Source organism: Fukomys damarensis, unplaced genomic scaffold (genome assembly GCF_012274545.1).
Source record: "Fukomys damarensis isolate Sample0158 unplaced genomic scaffold, DMR_v1.0_HiC HiC_scaffold_4, whole genome shotgun sequence".
Taxonomy (NCBI): domain Eukaryota; kingdom Metazoa; phylum Chordata; class Mammalia; order Rodentia; family Bathyergidae; genus Fukomys; species Fukomys damarensis.
In genome coordinates, this window is record NW_022900916.1 from 22,879,102 (window position 1) to 22,895,008 (window position 15,907).

Here is a 15,907-nt window from a genome sequence, read left to right on the forward strand (position 1 = left end):
GGCATCAAAACCCTGGCTGAGTTGCAGTAAGCCAACATTTTTTGTTGTTGTTCTTTACTTTCTAAATATAAATCATTTTGTCAGAGACAGTCTCCACATTGTTTTAATCCACAAAAGACAGAAGTGGTTGAGTGAGTGGGAGGAAACATTCAATAGCTAATGAAAAGAAATCAGGACTCCTCGGGCTGAAAAGTACAAGTAAATGCTGTCTCTAGTAGCTGTTGAAAATGTAATTGGTTCTTATGTTATGCTTTCATTGCTAGTATTTTTTACCTGTCTTACCTAGATTGCATGTTTCTTGCCTGCAGTTTTATAGCTTTCTGCCTTTTTAGCATTGCACAATGTCTAACACTCATAAAATCTTGGGTAAAATTCTGCCCTGGTGGATCCTAAAGAGGAGACAGACATTTATTATTAGACACATTAAGTAAAATTTGAAAAAAAATTATATTGTACATTGTTTATTTAAATAGAATCTGCCTTCCACAAAATATTTGTGGAGTAAAATTACAAATTACTGGATGGTCCTGAATCATTGTTTTTAACATTGACTGTTTTTTGTTTTTTGTTTTTTGTTTTTGAGACAAGGTATGGCTATTTAATTAAGGCTGGCCTTGAACAACTATGTATCCTAGGCTACTTCAAACTCAAGACCATACTCCTGCCTCAGCCTCCCAAATTGCACCGCCACACCCAGCAATGCTGACTCTTACACAATACTGTATAAGGAACAAGGAACCCAAACTATTGGGCTTAAATTCTTCAGTTTATTCCAAAATATAGATCTTTATGAAACAAGAAGCAAAAGTCAGTTGATCTATAGTATATACAAGAATTAAGTACTGGCAAGTAAGAAAGAAGGCAGATAAACGCCTTCTCACTTACTACAACAAATCATAAATCAGAGAAGAACGCTTTTGATAACAATATGCTTATTCTGTTTATCTTAGGATGTTGCCTGGTTTGATGATAAAGAAAACAACACAGGAGCCTTAACAACAACATTAGCCACAGATATAGCACAAATTCAAGGGGTATGTATAGTGCTTCTATTTTTAAATATTGCACATACGTGGCAAAATCATGCATATCTGCATACATGTGTCTGCAGCCATACACCAGCTATGCTGAGATGACTCCCATCAAGAGGACTGAGTGAGTCTCATAATTAACATGGAACTCTTAGCAAAAGATATGAGGAAGCTTTTAAACCTTGGCATTTCTAACTCAAAATGAAGAGGCTTTAGCATGTGTAATAAGATTACTAGATGACTAAAAATATACAAAGCATTAGTTACAGAAGAGAGCTCAGAATTAAAGAGTAAGATGAAAAAGGCAACAGAATGAAAGAAAACAATCTCCTTCAAAAAATTTAATAGTTTTTCCTTACCTCAGAGAATAAGATATAATTTAAAGCATTGTCTAAACATTTTGATTCATGTTTGCCTCTGGAAATGAGTCTATGCTAGCTGTAACTAATTTTAAGATGGAGAAAGAAATCAAGAGAAAAGAGGGTGTCTTCACCTCTTTCTGATATTCTTTGTGTTAATTTTGAAGACAAGGCTCTAGCATTTCATTAAATAGTACTTCAGTTTTAAAATATGGTTAAGAAGCCCATAAACAGGAAAAAAATCCTGCTGGATAAAATTTCACTTAATGGACAAATGAGTGTAGCATTCTTCGCCATAGCACTATCTAAATTATCTGACTGATCACATTTATATTTAGGATTGCAGGGCTCTTCCACTCTAGGTGGAAATATCAATATTTTTTATTTTATTGCTTATTGCCATTCAATATAACTTGCTATTTTTCTTTGCTGTACTGTTTTTCTTTTAATGCCTATCTTTCAAATCTTTTGAGAATCCTTTGATATTTGATCTTTTGAGTGAAACAGGCATTCTATTTTTTTTTTTTTGTACCTTTTGCTTATGAGGCAGGCTGCAGCACCACTGAGCTAAATCCCTGGTCTGAAATAGGCACTTACCAGCAGCTATGTAGTTTTTACTGAAACATCTCTTTTAGCAAGTATTTGCTTCATCCAAAAGATGAAAATGGTACTGAAAGGCCAATATTACTGGCCTTACATTCATTAGTTGTTTCTGATAGAAATAATACTGTCTCTAATTGAGAAAGGTTCAAATTAATAAATGCTGAAGTTATAATAACTTCTGAGCAAGTAAAACCAGATTCCTTGAATAAGAATTAATAGCTAGAGAGTAATAGCTGGAACCTTGACAGATTTTGAGCAACATAGCCAAAGAAGGTTTTTAAGAGTGAGACTTGAGTTTACTAAAATGTAGTTCATATAAACTACTACTTTGCCACAGCAGGGTAAAATAATATCCAATTTGGATTTACATGCTATAAGCAAAGAGTTATTTACTGATCCTATCTGTTCACCACCTCCTTTCTCAGAAAGACACTTGAGAGTAAAGGTGAATCTGAAAATAATTTAGGGATATTTCCTATTAGATTAACTTAACTAAATCATATTCATGTCAATTTCTTTATCATATAACTTCTGTAACATCTTATTTTATAAAGTACGCATATTATGGTGAATGTTGATAACATACTTCCTTAATAATAATATACCTTAGTTTGAAAGCTTTAATGACCAAAAAGATATGCCTCTGACCATTTTTAGAAGCTCTGATACTTTGATATTTACCACAAAAATTTGTATGTGAAATAAAGTCATACGACTTTTGTAATTTCCTACAATAGATGAATGAATGCACCCAATTTAATTGATATTGTCTTAGCCCAAGGTAATGGTTTATTGCCCATACATCTGTCAACCAACCATTTTCTGTGTAATATGTAGTTTTAATAACAGTATACAACCATTTTAGATTCTTTTTGAAACTAGATTCCACAAAAATTACAAGGTATTATCATTTCTGTATATTTTAGTAACTCTCTTATCTCACAAGTCTTACCTCATTTTTGTCCACAAAAAACAGTGTGTTGACACCCCATGTATACTACATACCACTGACAAACCCAATGCTGGTATCAAGAGCTCAGAGCTATAACTATGCTGCTCCGAGAAATCATAAAATTTTGTTTCACTTATATTTCAAGAGCCCAATAACCTGATTAGTTAGAACTGAGATAGTATTACCTGGACACTTACGATGATCTCATTTCGTTCTAACATTTTGTGTGTGTGTGTGTGTGCGTGTGTGTATGTGTGCGACTTAATTTTATCCCTTTACTTTCTGACATAAGAAACTTATAAAACAGCTTAACATTAGTTGGTTTTCGTCATCGTCATTGTTGTTGTTGTTGTTTTTCTGTTTTGAGACAAGATCTCACTGTGCAGTCCAGGCTGCCTTGAACTCACTGTGTAGACCAGGCTTACCTCAAACTCATAGCAATCCACCTGCCTCAGCCTCCCAAGTGCTGGGATTAAAGGAATGCACCCCCATGGCAGGCAACGTGGCATAATTTTTAATTCAGACAATATCAGAAATCATTGAAATGAATTTATCACAGTCTAAAGTTGGAATATATTAATGTTTTGCCCTGAAGTTTTAAGTTGACTTAAACGATTATTAAGTCTACCACAAAAACTTCACTCTAAAGTCATAATAAATGCATGATAAATTCAATTATTTTCCACAAAATACAGGCTGATGAATAATGACAGCAAATAAATATAAGCTTTAAATACTTTATATTTTCACAAGCTTTTGTGTATTTGTTCAAATAATTCTTTTTTTTTCTCATGAATATTTTTACGACCATCATTTTTACTGCATCTTAGCAATTCCATTTTAAGTTTTACTGACCTAGTATTCTTTCATGTTCTTTGAAAATACTTTCTTCTATAGCTTTTTCCATCACTTCTAACTCCACAACAGCGCCTCAAAAAACCAACTGTGCCAAATCACCATGAGCCAGGAAAACTACTCACAATAGTCTACCATTTTTTTTAAATTGACAACTGATATTGTATTCAACATCTTGAACTCTGAACAACTGTTCTCACCAAATGGCTGATAGTCTCATGAAACTTGCATGGTCTAATAGATTTCTTCCATGGCTGAAATCAAACATTACTTGATTAATTCATTATTCAAAAATGACTTTCTGTGCTTAGCTGATAAATAAGTCACTCAGAAAATTACTTGAGCAGTTTAGCCTCATTTTTATTTTTTAATTTTGTGAAGCAATTCTACCAAGATTCCATTTTCAGTTTTCAATTTTCCTGGATGTTGGTTTTCCTATGAATTGAGAATATTACAGTAAGTGTTTAGACTGGTAATGTTTATACAGTTTGGGTTTTTTAGCATTATATTGTATATTGACATATAAAATGAAACACTGTATCATCTAATTAGAACATGAAACAATTCACAGTATACAGTGCCTTAAAAGCATGGCGTTCAAAGTACACTTTTCATTTCTTGTTCTGAGATTTAACACGGGTGATGCTAATTTTTTAAGTGGGATAAAATGTCACAGTACAGCAATACAAGTAATACTGAGCATGCTGTCAAATTCTGACCCATCCCTGCGATATGCACTGCATTGCACAGCAGTGTGCCATAAGAAGGGGCATAAACAGCGTCTCCAGAAACCACTCAACATCACCACAGACTAAGACAGCCATAAATGGTGGGCAAACAAGAGAGCTCAACTGTACACCAAAAAACACTTAATTTTCATATAACAACATTTGAATTGTGTACAACTTCAATGTGATGCAAAGTGCTTATGATGTCAATGTTTTTCTAATCATTTAAAATATAAAATCCAGGGGCTGGGGATTCAGCCCAGTGGTGCTGCTGCCTGCCTCATAAGTGCAAGGTCCCGAGTTTGATCCCCGGTACCAAAAAACAAAATAAAATAAAATATAAAAACCATTCTTGGGCCGGGGATTTAGCTCAGTGGTGCCACCGCCTGCCTCACAAGTACAAGGTCCCAAGTTCGGTACCAAAGTAAATAAATAAATAAATACCATTCTTACTTTATGTGAAATATAAAACTAAGTATACTATCAGATTCAACCTGCAAAACATAGTTTTTAAACCTTACAATACAGAAATCTACAAAAGATCTCAAATGGCATTTTATTTTAAAAATCCAAAGGGACAATGCCCTGTACATCTTTTGCCTTTATAGAATGATTCTCATAGATACTACAGCATATAGAACTCTTTTAATTATGATATTCAGACCATTTTATTTTCTGTGATTATATGATAATTATCATTTAGTAACTGTTCTCCTGAGCAATGTCATATTAAATACAATTAAAAGTCTTAAATATTTACTGATGTAGTTAACATTTTCTGGTCTCTTCATTCAATGTTGTATATACACATTTCCTTTTCTATCATTTTCCTTCAGCCTCCAGATGTACTTGCACATTTCTGCGTTCTTTTCTGGTAAATTTAAATAGAAGGCATCAAGGGTATTTGTTTGGCTAAAGAAACAGCTCAAATAAGTTACTTCTTCTTTATTTTTGTACAGGGGAAGACTAGCATCATTGGATGCATGATTCTTCATTAGTCACATATCTTCACGTTCTTCTCTTCATTTATCAGGAATTCCTGCGTTTTTGCATTTTATTTTATTGCTGTTTGCAGTACATCATGAATACATCCATTGTTGATGCTGGCATATGTACATGATACATCTTATTTCTTTTTGTCTCCTTTCTTTCTTTCCCTCCTCCTCCATCTTCAGTCCCTTTCCAATTTGCCAAAGATCTCTATTTCCTATGCTGTATCTTTACGTTGTTGCTTATTTATATTTTGGCTTTCTCTTATAAGATTATGCAAAATATAAGCTTATGTGTCTGATTTATTTCACTTAACATTATGGATTCAATGTGTATCCGTTTTCCTCTAACTGATCCAGGTTTGTCCTTTTCATGGCCGAGTAGTATTCCATTGTGCATACATACCAGATTTTCTTTATTTATTCATCTGTTGATGGACATATAGACCACTTCTGTGATTTAGCTATTGTGCTGCTATAAATACTGGTAAGCATGTATTGCTGTAATACGATATATATTTTAATTCTCTTGAGAACACATCTAGCAAGGAAATGGGACAAATGGAATTTCTAACTTTGGTTTGTTAAGGAAATTCCATAATAATTTCCATAATGGCTGTACCAGTTTATATTCATACCAACAATATAGAAGGCTTTCTTTTTCCCCTCAGCCTTGTCAGCATTTACTACTGACATCTGGTGATAATCACTCTGGAGTAAGATGGAATCTCAGTGTTGTTTTAACTTCCATCTCTCTAGTAACCAGTAATGTTGACTATAGTTTCATATATTCATTGGCCATTTGTACTTCTGAGAAGTGGCTATTCATTTCAATTGTCCACTTTTTGGATTGGGTCTTTTATTCTGGTAGGGGGGGTCTAATTTTTCAGTTTTTCATACATTCTAGATATGAATCCTCTATCCAACATGTGGCTGGTAAAAAATTGTTCCCATTCTGTAGGTTGTCTCTTCCCTCTCTTGATTATTTCCTTTGCTCTCAGAAGCTTTTTAATTTGATCCGATCTCATTTGTTGATTTTTGTTGTTATTTTGTGTGCAACTGGGATTCTATTCAGAAAGTCCTTACCTGTGCCTATGACTTCAAGAGGTTTACCTATCTTATTCTTCCAGCAGGTTAATTGTTTCTGTTTTAGTATTTATACCTTTGAATTATATGATCGTAGTTTAATACATGGTCATAGACTTGGATCTAGCTTCAGTCTTCTCCTTGTGGATAGCCAGCTTTCCCAGCACCATTTGCCAATGACACTCTTTCCTCCAGCACATTTTTCACCCCTTTATCGAAGAGCAGGTGACTGAATGTGTCTGGGGTTATTTCTGTGTTCTCTGTTCTTTGGTCCACATGTCTGTTTTTGTGCCAGTAACATGCTGTTTTTTATCACTGTACCTTTGTAATATAACTTTATATCCAGGATCCTGATGCCTCCTGCTTTATTATTACCCAGGATTGCTTTTGCTATTAAAGGTGTTTTTTGTTTGTTTGGTTCGTTGGTTGGTTTTGGTTCCATATGAATTTTAGGATTTTTTTTTCTTGTTCTATGAGGAATGTCACTGGTATTTTGATTAGGATTACATTAATCTACATATCAGTTTTGGGAGAATGGGCATTTTGGCAGTGTTGGCTTTGCCTATCCAGGAATAGGGTCACTATCTTTCCATTTCCTTAAGGACTCTTCAACCTCCTTTTCAGAGTACTGTAGTTTTTATCATAGAGATCTTTCACTTCCCTGGCTAGGTTAATTCCCATTTAATTTTTCTTACTGTTACTGTGCCTGGTATTGTTTTTCTAATTTCTTTCTCAATTAGTTCATTGTTGGTATACATTCTATTTTGATAGAAATGCAATTGATTTTGTATCCTGCTGCATTGCTGATTTTGGTTATTAATTCCAGGAATCTTTTAGTGGAAGTTTGAGTTACCTATGTAAAGAACCATGTCATCTGGAAATAGTGATAATTTGACTTCTTCCCTAGATGTATCCCTTTTATTTCCTTCTCTTGACTAATTGCTCTGGGTAATATTTCAAGTACCATATTTAACAGGAGTGGTGACAGTGGACATTCTTGTCTTGTTCCTAAATTTAGAGGGAAAGCTTTTAGATTTTGCCCCATTTAATATAATGTTGCCAGTACTTTTGTCATAAATGGCTTTTATCAAATTGCGATGTCCATCAAATTTCTATGTCCATCAGGGTTTTCATCATGAATGGCTGTTGGATTTTCTCAAAGGCTCTTGCATCTGTTTAGGTAGTCATGTAATTTTTGCCCTTGTCTATATAATGTATTACATTTATTTATTTGCACATGTTGAACCATCCTTGCAGGAGTTTGAAAATGCTCCTACTGTTTCAATTTCATTAAAGCACTTAAAGAGTATTGGCATTATATCTGCCCTGAAGTTCTTTTGGAATAGCAACGAATCCATCAGGTCCTGGGTTTTTCTTTGTTGGTAGGTATTTTAATTCAGCTTCAATTTCATTGTCTGTTATTAGATTTTTCAGCATTTTTTTATATCCTCTTGGTTCAATTTTGGTAAATCATATGAGTCTAGGAATTTGTTGATTTTTTTTCAAGATTCTCCAGGGTTTTTTGCTTTGTTTTGTTTTTTGTTTTTTAGAGTACAATTTTTCATACCAGTTGCTAACGATCTTCTGGATTTGGATAATATCTATAGTGATTTCATCTTTTTTGTTTCTAATTATGTTAATGTAGGTCTTTTCTCTTTTTGCGTGTGTGTGTGTGTGTGTGTGTGTGTGTGTGTGTGTGTGTGTGTTACCAGGGATTTCACCTTCAGTTTAGGTTTTTTTTTTTTTTTTTGGTACCAGGGATTGAACTCGGGTCTTTGCGCTTGCAAGGCAGGCCACCAAACCGCTGAGCTCAACCCCCAGCCCTCACCTTCAGTTTTGAAATATATTTCCACTGGCTACAGAATTGAGGTTGACAGATTTTTTTCTTTCAGTAATTAAAGATATTGCTCTATGTTCTTCTTCACTGTATTCTGTTCAATGACATAGCTATAATTTCCCATACCTGTTTTCCTCTGTACATGTTTCTTTTTTACCTTTAGCTATTTTTAAAGTTTCTTTCTTAATTGCTGATTTTAAAATTATGTACCATTTCTAGCTTATTACTCATGTTTGGAGATCACTGCTAATCTTAGATTCGTGTGCTTACACTTTTCACTGTTTGAAAATTTCATTACTTATTATTTAAATATTTTTTGTCACTCCAGTCTCTCTCTTCACCTTTGAGGACTCCAACTACATATCTATTAAGTTGCTTGAAATTCTACTACAGCTCAAAAATGATATAATTCTTTTTTCTGCATTTTTTGAAGTCTTCTTTTTTGCTATGTCTTCAAACTCATTATCTTTTCTAACCTCAATATCTAATCTGTTCTTTATCCTATTTCATGTATTTTTCATCTCAGACATAACATTTTTCATTTCTAGAATTTTGATATGACTCTTTTTTATATGTTTGATCTCAATTTTTAAAATATATGGTATTTAGTAACTTAATTGAGAAGTAAAACTTGTATATATTTATGGTATACAAATAATATTTTGATATATACATTTTAGAATGGATAATCAGGCTATTTAATATATGAATTACATCATAAACTTTTTTTGCTGTGAAAGCATTTAAAATCTACTCTAACAATTTTCCAGTATACAGTATATTGAATATAGTCACCATGACACACAGAAAGAAGATCCCTTGAACTTATGCTTCCTAAGTGAAACTTTATGCTCTTTAACCAGCATCTCTTCAATCTTATCAAATTTCAGCCTATGCCAACCACTGTTTTACTGTTTATATGAGTCAGGCTTTTTTAGATTCTACATATAAGTTGGATGATAGAGCATTTCTAACTTTTTAACAAAAAATCCTGATTTTAACAGTCCTGATTAATTTTTATCCTTATTATGCATTTTATTTTGGTATTTTAGCATACTTAGTAATCTTTAACTGGATGCCACACAGTGTGAATTTTAAATTTTCAGTGCAGACTATTTTTGTACTTCTGTAAAAATTCTTGAGATTTGTTCTGGATGCATTTTAAGTGAAGTAGTTTGCTCCATTTGGGGTCTTTTTTTTTTTTTTTGGTACCATGGATCGAACTCAGGACCTTGTGCTTCTGAAGCAGGTGGCTTGGGTCTTCATTTTGAGACTAAGTAGACAGGACTGAAGCCTCTTACCAATACCTGACCCATCTACATACTCTACCCACAGACCTATGAATCAAAATTTTCCAGTGCGGCTGGCATAAACAGACATTATATTCAGTCTTCACACTACTCAGCTAAATACTCAAGGACCCCTGCAGATATCTTGATTAATCTTTCTGCGTACTTCCCTCCTCTCTGGTGTTGCATGGTGGAAACTCTGTCTGACTTGGACTTCTCAGATGCTCAGCTTCATCTCCTCAACTCAGAGAATCTGCTGGGCTCTGGTTCAGTTCATCTTCCCTATATTGCCATATGGAAAATCTTTCAAGAAAGTAAGCTGAGGCAATCAGAGAGCTCACCTTATATGTTTGTGATCTCTGCCTTAGTTATCTATGTCCACTGTGTTGAAAACCACTGGTTTGTGTATTTTGTCAATTTTTTATTTGTTTGTTTGTCTGTTTAAGATGAGAGAATGAATTCCGGTTACTCCACATTGGCCAGAGGCCGAAACTCTACCATATATGCAATTCTGTTTCTACAATTGTATACTGTTTCCTTCCACTTCCTATGCCATCCCCTTCTTTTTATGTACTGTAATTGTCTTATCAAAGTTGTATTCCCCAACCAATGTTTGGTAGTTTAGTATAAATAGGTGTAGTCTCTTAGAGAAGGAATTTGAAAATATCTACCAAGAATGTAAATATATACTTAAATACTAATTCCATTTAGGACTATAACATTAGGAAATAAAAGATGCATACAAAGGTTTTGCATAAAGTTGTTCACTATGCTTTTTTTAATAGTGAAAATTTTGAATCCATTCAAATATTCATTGAAGAACATTTGATGGTTCAAAAAATAGCTTGCAGTACAATATAAGGAATAAAAGTGAAATACAAATCTGCATTCACACAGTAATTCCAATTTGATATGTGTGAGTATTCCTGTCTAGAAGAATGCAAATTTTAACATTGTTTAAACTTTTTCCATTTATCATGATTTTAAGATCAGAACAAAAGATATTTTTTTTTAATTTGAGTCAGGGTATCACTATGTAGTTCAGGCTAGCCTCAAACTCAGGGTACTCTTCCTGCCTCAGCTTTCCAAGTGCTGGAATTACAAGAGTGTGTAATAACTATAACTGGGTAAAATATATATTTTAAAATATAGTTCTTCATAACGTTTCTATGTTAGAGATGGGGATCCTCATTTTTTTATTCTAGTAGGAAAGTAACTTAACATTTTAGTTTCTTATCTAAATACCACGTATCCCACTTAAAGGCAATTCATAAAACATTAAACAATTATGAAGACAGTTCTATTTATTTGAAGAATTTTTAGGACTTCTTTTATCTTACCTTGAATTTTAATGTTTGCAGGTCCTTTTCTATCTTGCTAATGCTTCTTCAGCCTTTTATTTAGTGATATCACTTTATGAAGTACAAAAAAGAAAATAAGAAATATATCCCAAGTATACAGTTCAATGAATATCCTTAATCCCTCTGTTCAACACCATGACGCTATAGTGACTAACAGTGCTGGCCCTCTAGCAGTGTGAAACAGGGGGCAGGGCCCAGGTTTACATCCAGATATTTCAGTTGGGTGTCCATGTTTTGCTGCAGCCCAGAGTGGGGGAGCAGAGTCAGAGTAGGATGAGGATGGTGTTCATGCAGGGGACAGCAAGAACAGGTTTAGGGTCAGGATTATATAGCTAAAATATAGCGTTTTCTCCTGTTTTACTCTGTGTGAAACAAAATATGCAAAACCTTTATAAAGAACACATATACAGGGCTGCGGATTTAGCTCAGTGGTTCCGCCACCTGCCTTGCAAGCACAAGGACCAAGTTCGATCCCTGGTACCAAAAACAAACAAACAAAAAAGAATGCATATACATAACTCATCTTTTCTAAGCACTTACATTTTAATTAGATGTTTATTCTATTATGTAGGCATGTAAAACTAGAGTTTCCCTTCATATTAATTTACTTTCTCATAAAATTCCCAATAAATATAACCACAACTTTATAAATAGTAAACACTGAAAAATGCCTAACTAAAAATTGGCTTCAATTTCTTATGTTAGTTTTAACATTTTTACTTTTAACCATGGGTCTTCTACTTTTAAGCATCAGTTTTTATCTTCAAGGGTTTGTAAATTAGGATGGAAGAGGTGTAGGGGTGGGTGTGGGTATGCGCATGCCCACATGCTGTTCAGATATTGAGAAGACAAAAGAAATCCTGGAACTTTAACATTTAATACTTTTAATTTGGACTGGTTGCATTGGAATATAAAGTCCTGAAGAACTGTTCAAAATGAGCTCTCAGAGTGGCAACCACATGTCTTCCTTTAAGTAGATTATACTTAATTTCAGATTGTTTCCATTACCTATCCCGTGGTGTTCTGCCAAAGTATACACCAGTTCATGGGGACATCTCAGTATTGGACAAGGAGCAGAAAATTAACCATGCCTCCTTCATTAGGTGAGGGCATTTTAACAATATATGTTTATTCAACAAATATAAATTCAAAGTATAGATCTAAGTATAAACCTTTTTAAGAAGCCTACAATGTTTTCCACAAATTATAAGAGGAAGTTCTGTAGATTTAAGTTAGCTGACTTTTTTTTCCTAAAATATGTCTGATTATAGGCAACAAGTTCAAGGGTTGGTGTCTTAACACAAAATGCAACTAACATGGGACTGTCGGTTATCATCTCCCTTACATACGGATGGGAGATGACACTCTTGATTCTGATCATTGCTCCAGTGCTTGCTCTCACAGGAATGACTGAAACTGCAGCAGTGACTGGATTTGCCAAGAAGGATAAGCAGGAACTCAAGCGTGCCGGAAAGGTAAATGAAGGCTGCCATGAGCATAATTGTTTTTGTTGTTTTTTGTTTTTTGAGACAGGGACTCACTATGTAACTGAGACTGACCTGGAATTCACTATGTAGCCCAGGCTGGTCTTGGACTCACAGCGATCCTCCTGCCTCAGCCTCCCGAGTGCTGGGATTATAGACATGCGCCACCATGCCCAGTTTAGCATAATATTTTAAAAGAAAAATAATCACAGCTCTGTCATTATTATATGTTAACCTCATTACTTAGGAGTCTGAAGCAGGGTAATACATAGAAAAAGAAATTAGCATAGGGTAGATGAATTATAGCAATAAGGTGCATTATTCAGACCACAGGACCTGAGTCAAACTGGCTAGACTAGAATCCACATCCTACCACTAACAAATGTGTGATATGAGTATGTTGTGTCAACGTCTGTGGACTTGCATTTTCTCATCTGTAAAGTGGGAATAATAATCCACTTACAGCTTTGTGTATTATACAAATGAGCATTATTATACATAAAACTTTGCCTAGGAGACAGTAAGCACTTAATGTCAGCCCTTAATCTCAGCACTTAATATCAGTAAGCACTTAATGTCAGCCCTACCGTTACCTATCATGGGAGGGTTTTTTAGCACCTTGATTCCCCTAATTGTTAATGATTCTCTAATTGTTAATAATTACATTTTCCTGAGCCATTCTTCTAGGTATTTTATTTTTCATAGCAAATATGAAACATAATAGTTACTGAATTCAAGGCAATGCACTGATACTCAGAGTACCTAAGGTAAGGTTTTAGAGACAAGGGCCACTTGAATACTGATCAAGATGCACAATTTATGTATAATTAATTGGAAAATTGTTTGGCATAGTAAGCTTCTCAGGATCAATCATGATCATACAAATAACCTTTATACTGAAGATTTAAAGATACATTATTGTAATATCTATGAATTGAGATAGATGTTATTTAACCTGATCACTCTCCGAAGTAGGAATCCTTTGTACATCACTGTCAATTACTCCTCCATGTTCTGCTCATACTTTCCTTGGAGGGGCAGGAAGTACATTATCTTCCCAGGCTGCCTGTATTTGGATAGTACGCAGTCATAGCTTTTTTGTTTTTATGCTTCTTGCTGCTGTTCTTGGTTTGCTTGTCCTTTGGTGGCTTTCTATCTCACTCTTCCTAGCTTTTAACTTGATGAGGCCCAAAACCTGCTTTCCATGATAGCTTTTCGAAGCTGCATCATATACATATTATATACATATAAAGATCCCAGGTCTTTAAGCTACTCATCTCATGAGATGGTTAGAAAGATCTTTACCACATTGCTGAACATCTTCTGGATATGAAAATGATTTTAATATCAGGGTCATTGTAACTGAACCACAGCTGGAACATTCGTAAATCTTAATGTTCATGAGTAAGGATGCCAAGCACATACTTGGTGTATTCTGGTTTGCCTGACCCTTTCTGCCATTGGCACTAGATAAAAACCTTTAAAATGTCTGTAAGTGCTGTATAGACTCAACTATAGAGAGAAATTTCCCTTGGAGACAGTAAACAGTTATTTAGCCTCCCTGTATGATTAAAATTTGTGATAATTTTCTCAGTTTCTAAATTAATGAGACATTACTTAGATTTGATTCATCCTATTTATGTGTGTGTGTGTGTGAGAGAGAGAGAGAGAGAGAGAGAGAGAGAGAGAGAGAGAGAGAGAGAGAGAGAGGGGGGTTCGACATAAAGAGAGAGAGAGAGAGAGAGAGGAGCTTCAGTTCCATATGTGACTTTAACTATTCCAGTGATGGAAAACCTTTTACAGACAAGTGTCCAAACTGTAACCCAAAACTCATTCATTTATTGCAAAGTGCCAACATTGCAATTAAACCTGAATACTGAGGTTTTAGTTTAGAAAAAAACAACTCATACATTAACATCTTTTGTCTTAAAAACATAATAATAATAATAACATGCATGCCATAGGTTTGCACTACTGGACTACTTCTTATAATATTAGAATGACCTCAGACTGGCTGGGGATTTAGCTCAGTGGTTCTGCCGCCTGCCTCAAAAGTGCAAGGACCTGAGTTCAATCCCTGGTACCAAAAAAAAAAACAACCAACAAACAAAAAAACACCCAAGAATAACCTCAGACTTGTAATCAGTAATTCCTATCTAAATCTTTTTCCTATAGTTTTAAATAAGTTAACTTATCAAGGATCAATTTAGAATATAGAGCCATAAAATATGTTGGTCCTTCTTAGTTGCATCTGTAGATTTGAATAAATCATCAAATGTTTTATTTTTCAGACTTAAAGTGGCTTTATTAGTTTTTTAAGAGTGCAGTATTTTCTAAGATTTTATAGTAATATTCCTTTCTAAATTATAAAAAATAATTAGGAAGATTTTTTGTTGCTGCTCATTTCTTTTTTATTTTTCTTCAAAGTTTTTATCTATTTTCTTTGCACACTACAGAATATGTTAAAAATGAAGAATTTTTTAGTTCATTTTGAAATTAATGAGAACATAAAACAACTTAACATCAAAATTGACAGCGGAATCCAGGTGTCCTAACCACAATACAGAAATCTAATTCTTTGCTGCAAGCCAAGTTGTTTTCAATTAACGTGAGGTATCTGTGTGGGGTCCTATCTCCCATAACCTACAGCAACAGCCCACGCCTAAACATAAAAATGGAAAGTTTGTCTTTCAAGCCTACCTGTGCTCTCACATCCAAAACATTATTCTCAGCCAAATCATACTCCATCTTGAATTCTATGTAATTATACATTATTTTTAAAAACTATATAAATATGGAGCACTAATCACATTTGAATCAAATATCTTTTGAAGTTCACACATATCAAAATGAGAAACAGGGGCTGGGGATTTAGCTCAGTGGTTTGGTGGCCTCCCTTACAAGGGCAAAGACCTGAGTTCAATCCCCGGTACTGAAAAAAAAAAGAGAGAAAAAGTTTTATCATATAAAGAATATTATAGGGGGCCGGGGATTTAGCTCAGTGGTTCGGTGGCCTGCCTTGCAAGCGCAAGGACCAGAGTTCAATCCCCGGTACCAAAAAACAAGAATATTATAGGCACATCACATAATTTATTGGAATGTTCCTGAGTGCTTTTTGGTTGCTATTTGCATTTTTTTGCTAGAATAAAATAATTATTTACTCAATTCTCTCTACTATCATTTACTTAAATTGTTTCATAACTTATAGAAAGCTCCTTTGCTATAAACATAATGCTCACTGATACTTGATTTCCCTACCTATGTAATCAATTTAAATTGAAATTCAGTAAAAACCTGAAGGCAGCTAAACAGTACACTAAATCTTTTCAAAAT

The 15,907-nt window shown here is 34.2% G+C and overlaps 1 protein-coding gene across 1 annotated transcript in view; it reads left to right on the forward strand.

The window, feature by feature from the left end:
- The window catches only part of Abcb5 (ATP binding cassette subfamily B member 5), an 87,571-nt gene that overhangs the window by 47,774 nt on the left and 23,890 nt on the right, over nt 1–15,907 (forward strand). Inside the window, exons 19-20 of the mRNA XM_010641096.1 lie at nt 951–1,034; nt 12,362–12,565. Coding sequence (XP_010639398.1) covers nt 951–1,034; nt 12,362–12,565 — 288 coding nt within the window. The remainder of the gene's footprint in view (nt 1–950; nt 1,035–12,361; nt 12,566–15,907) is intronic.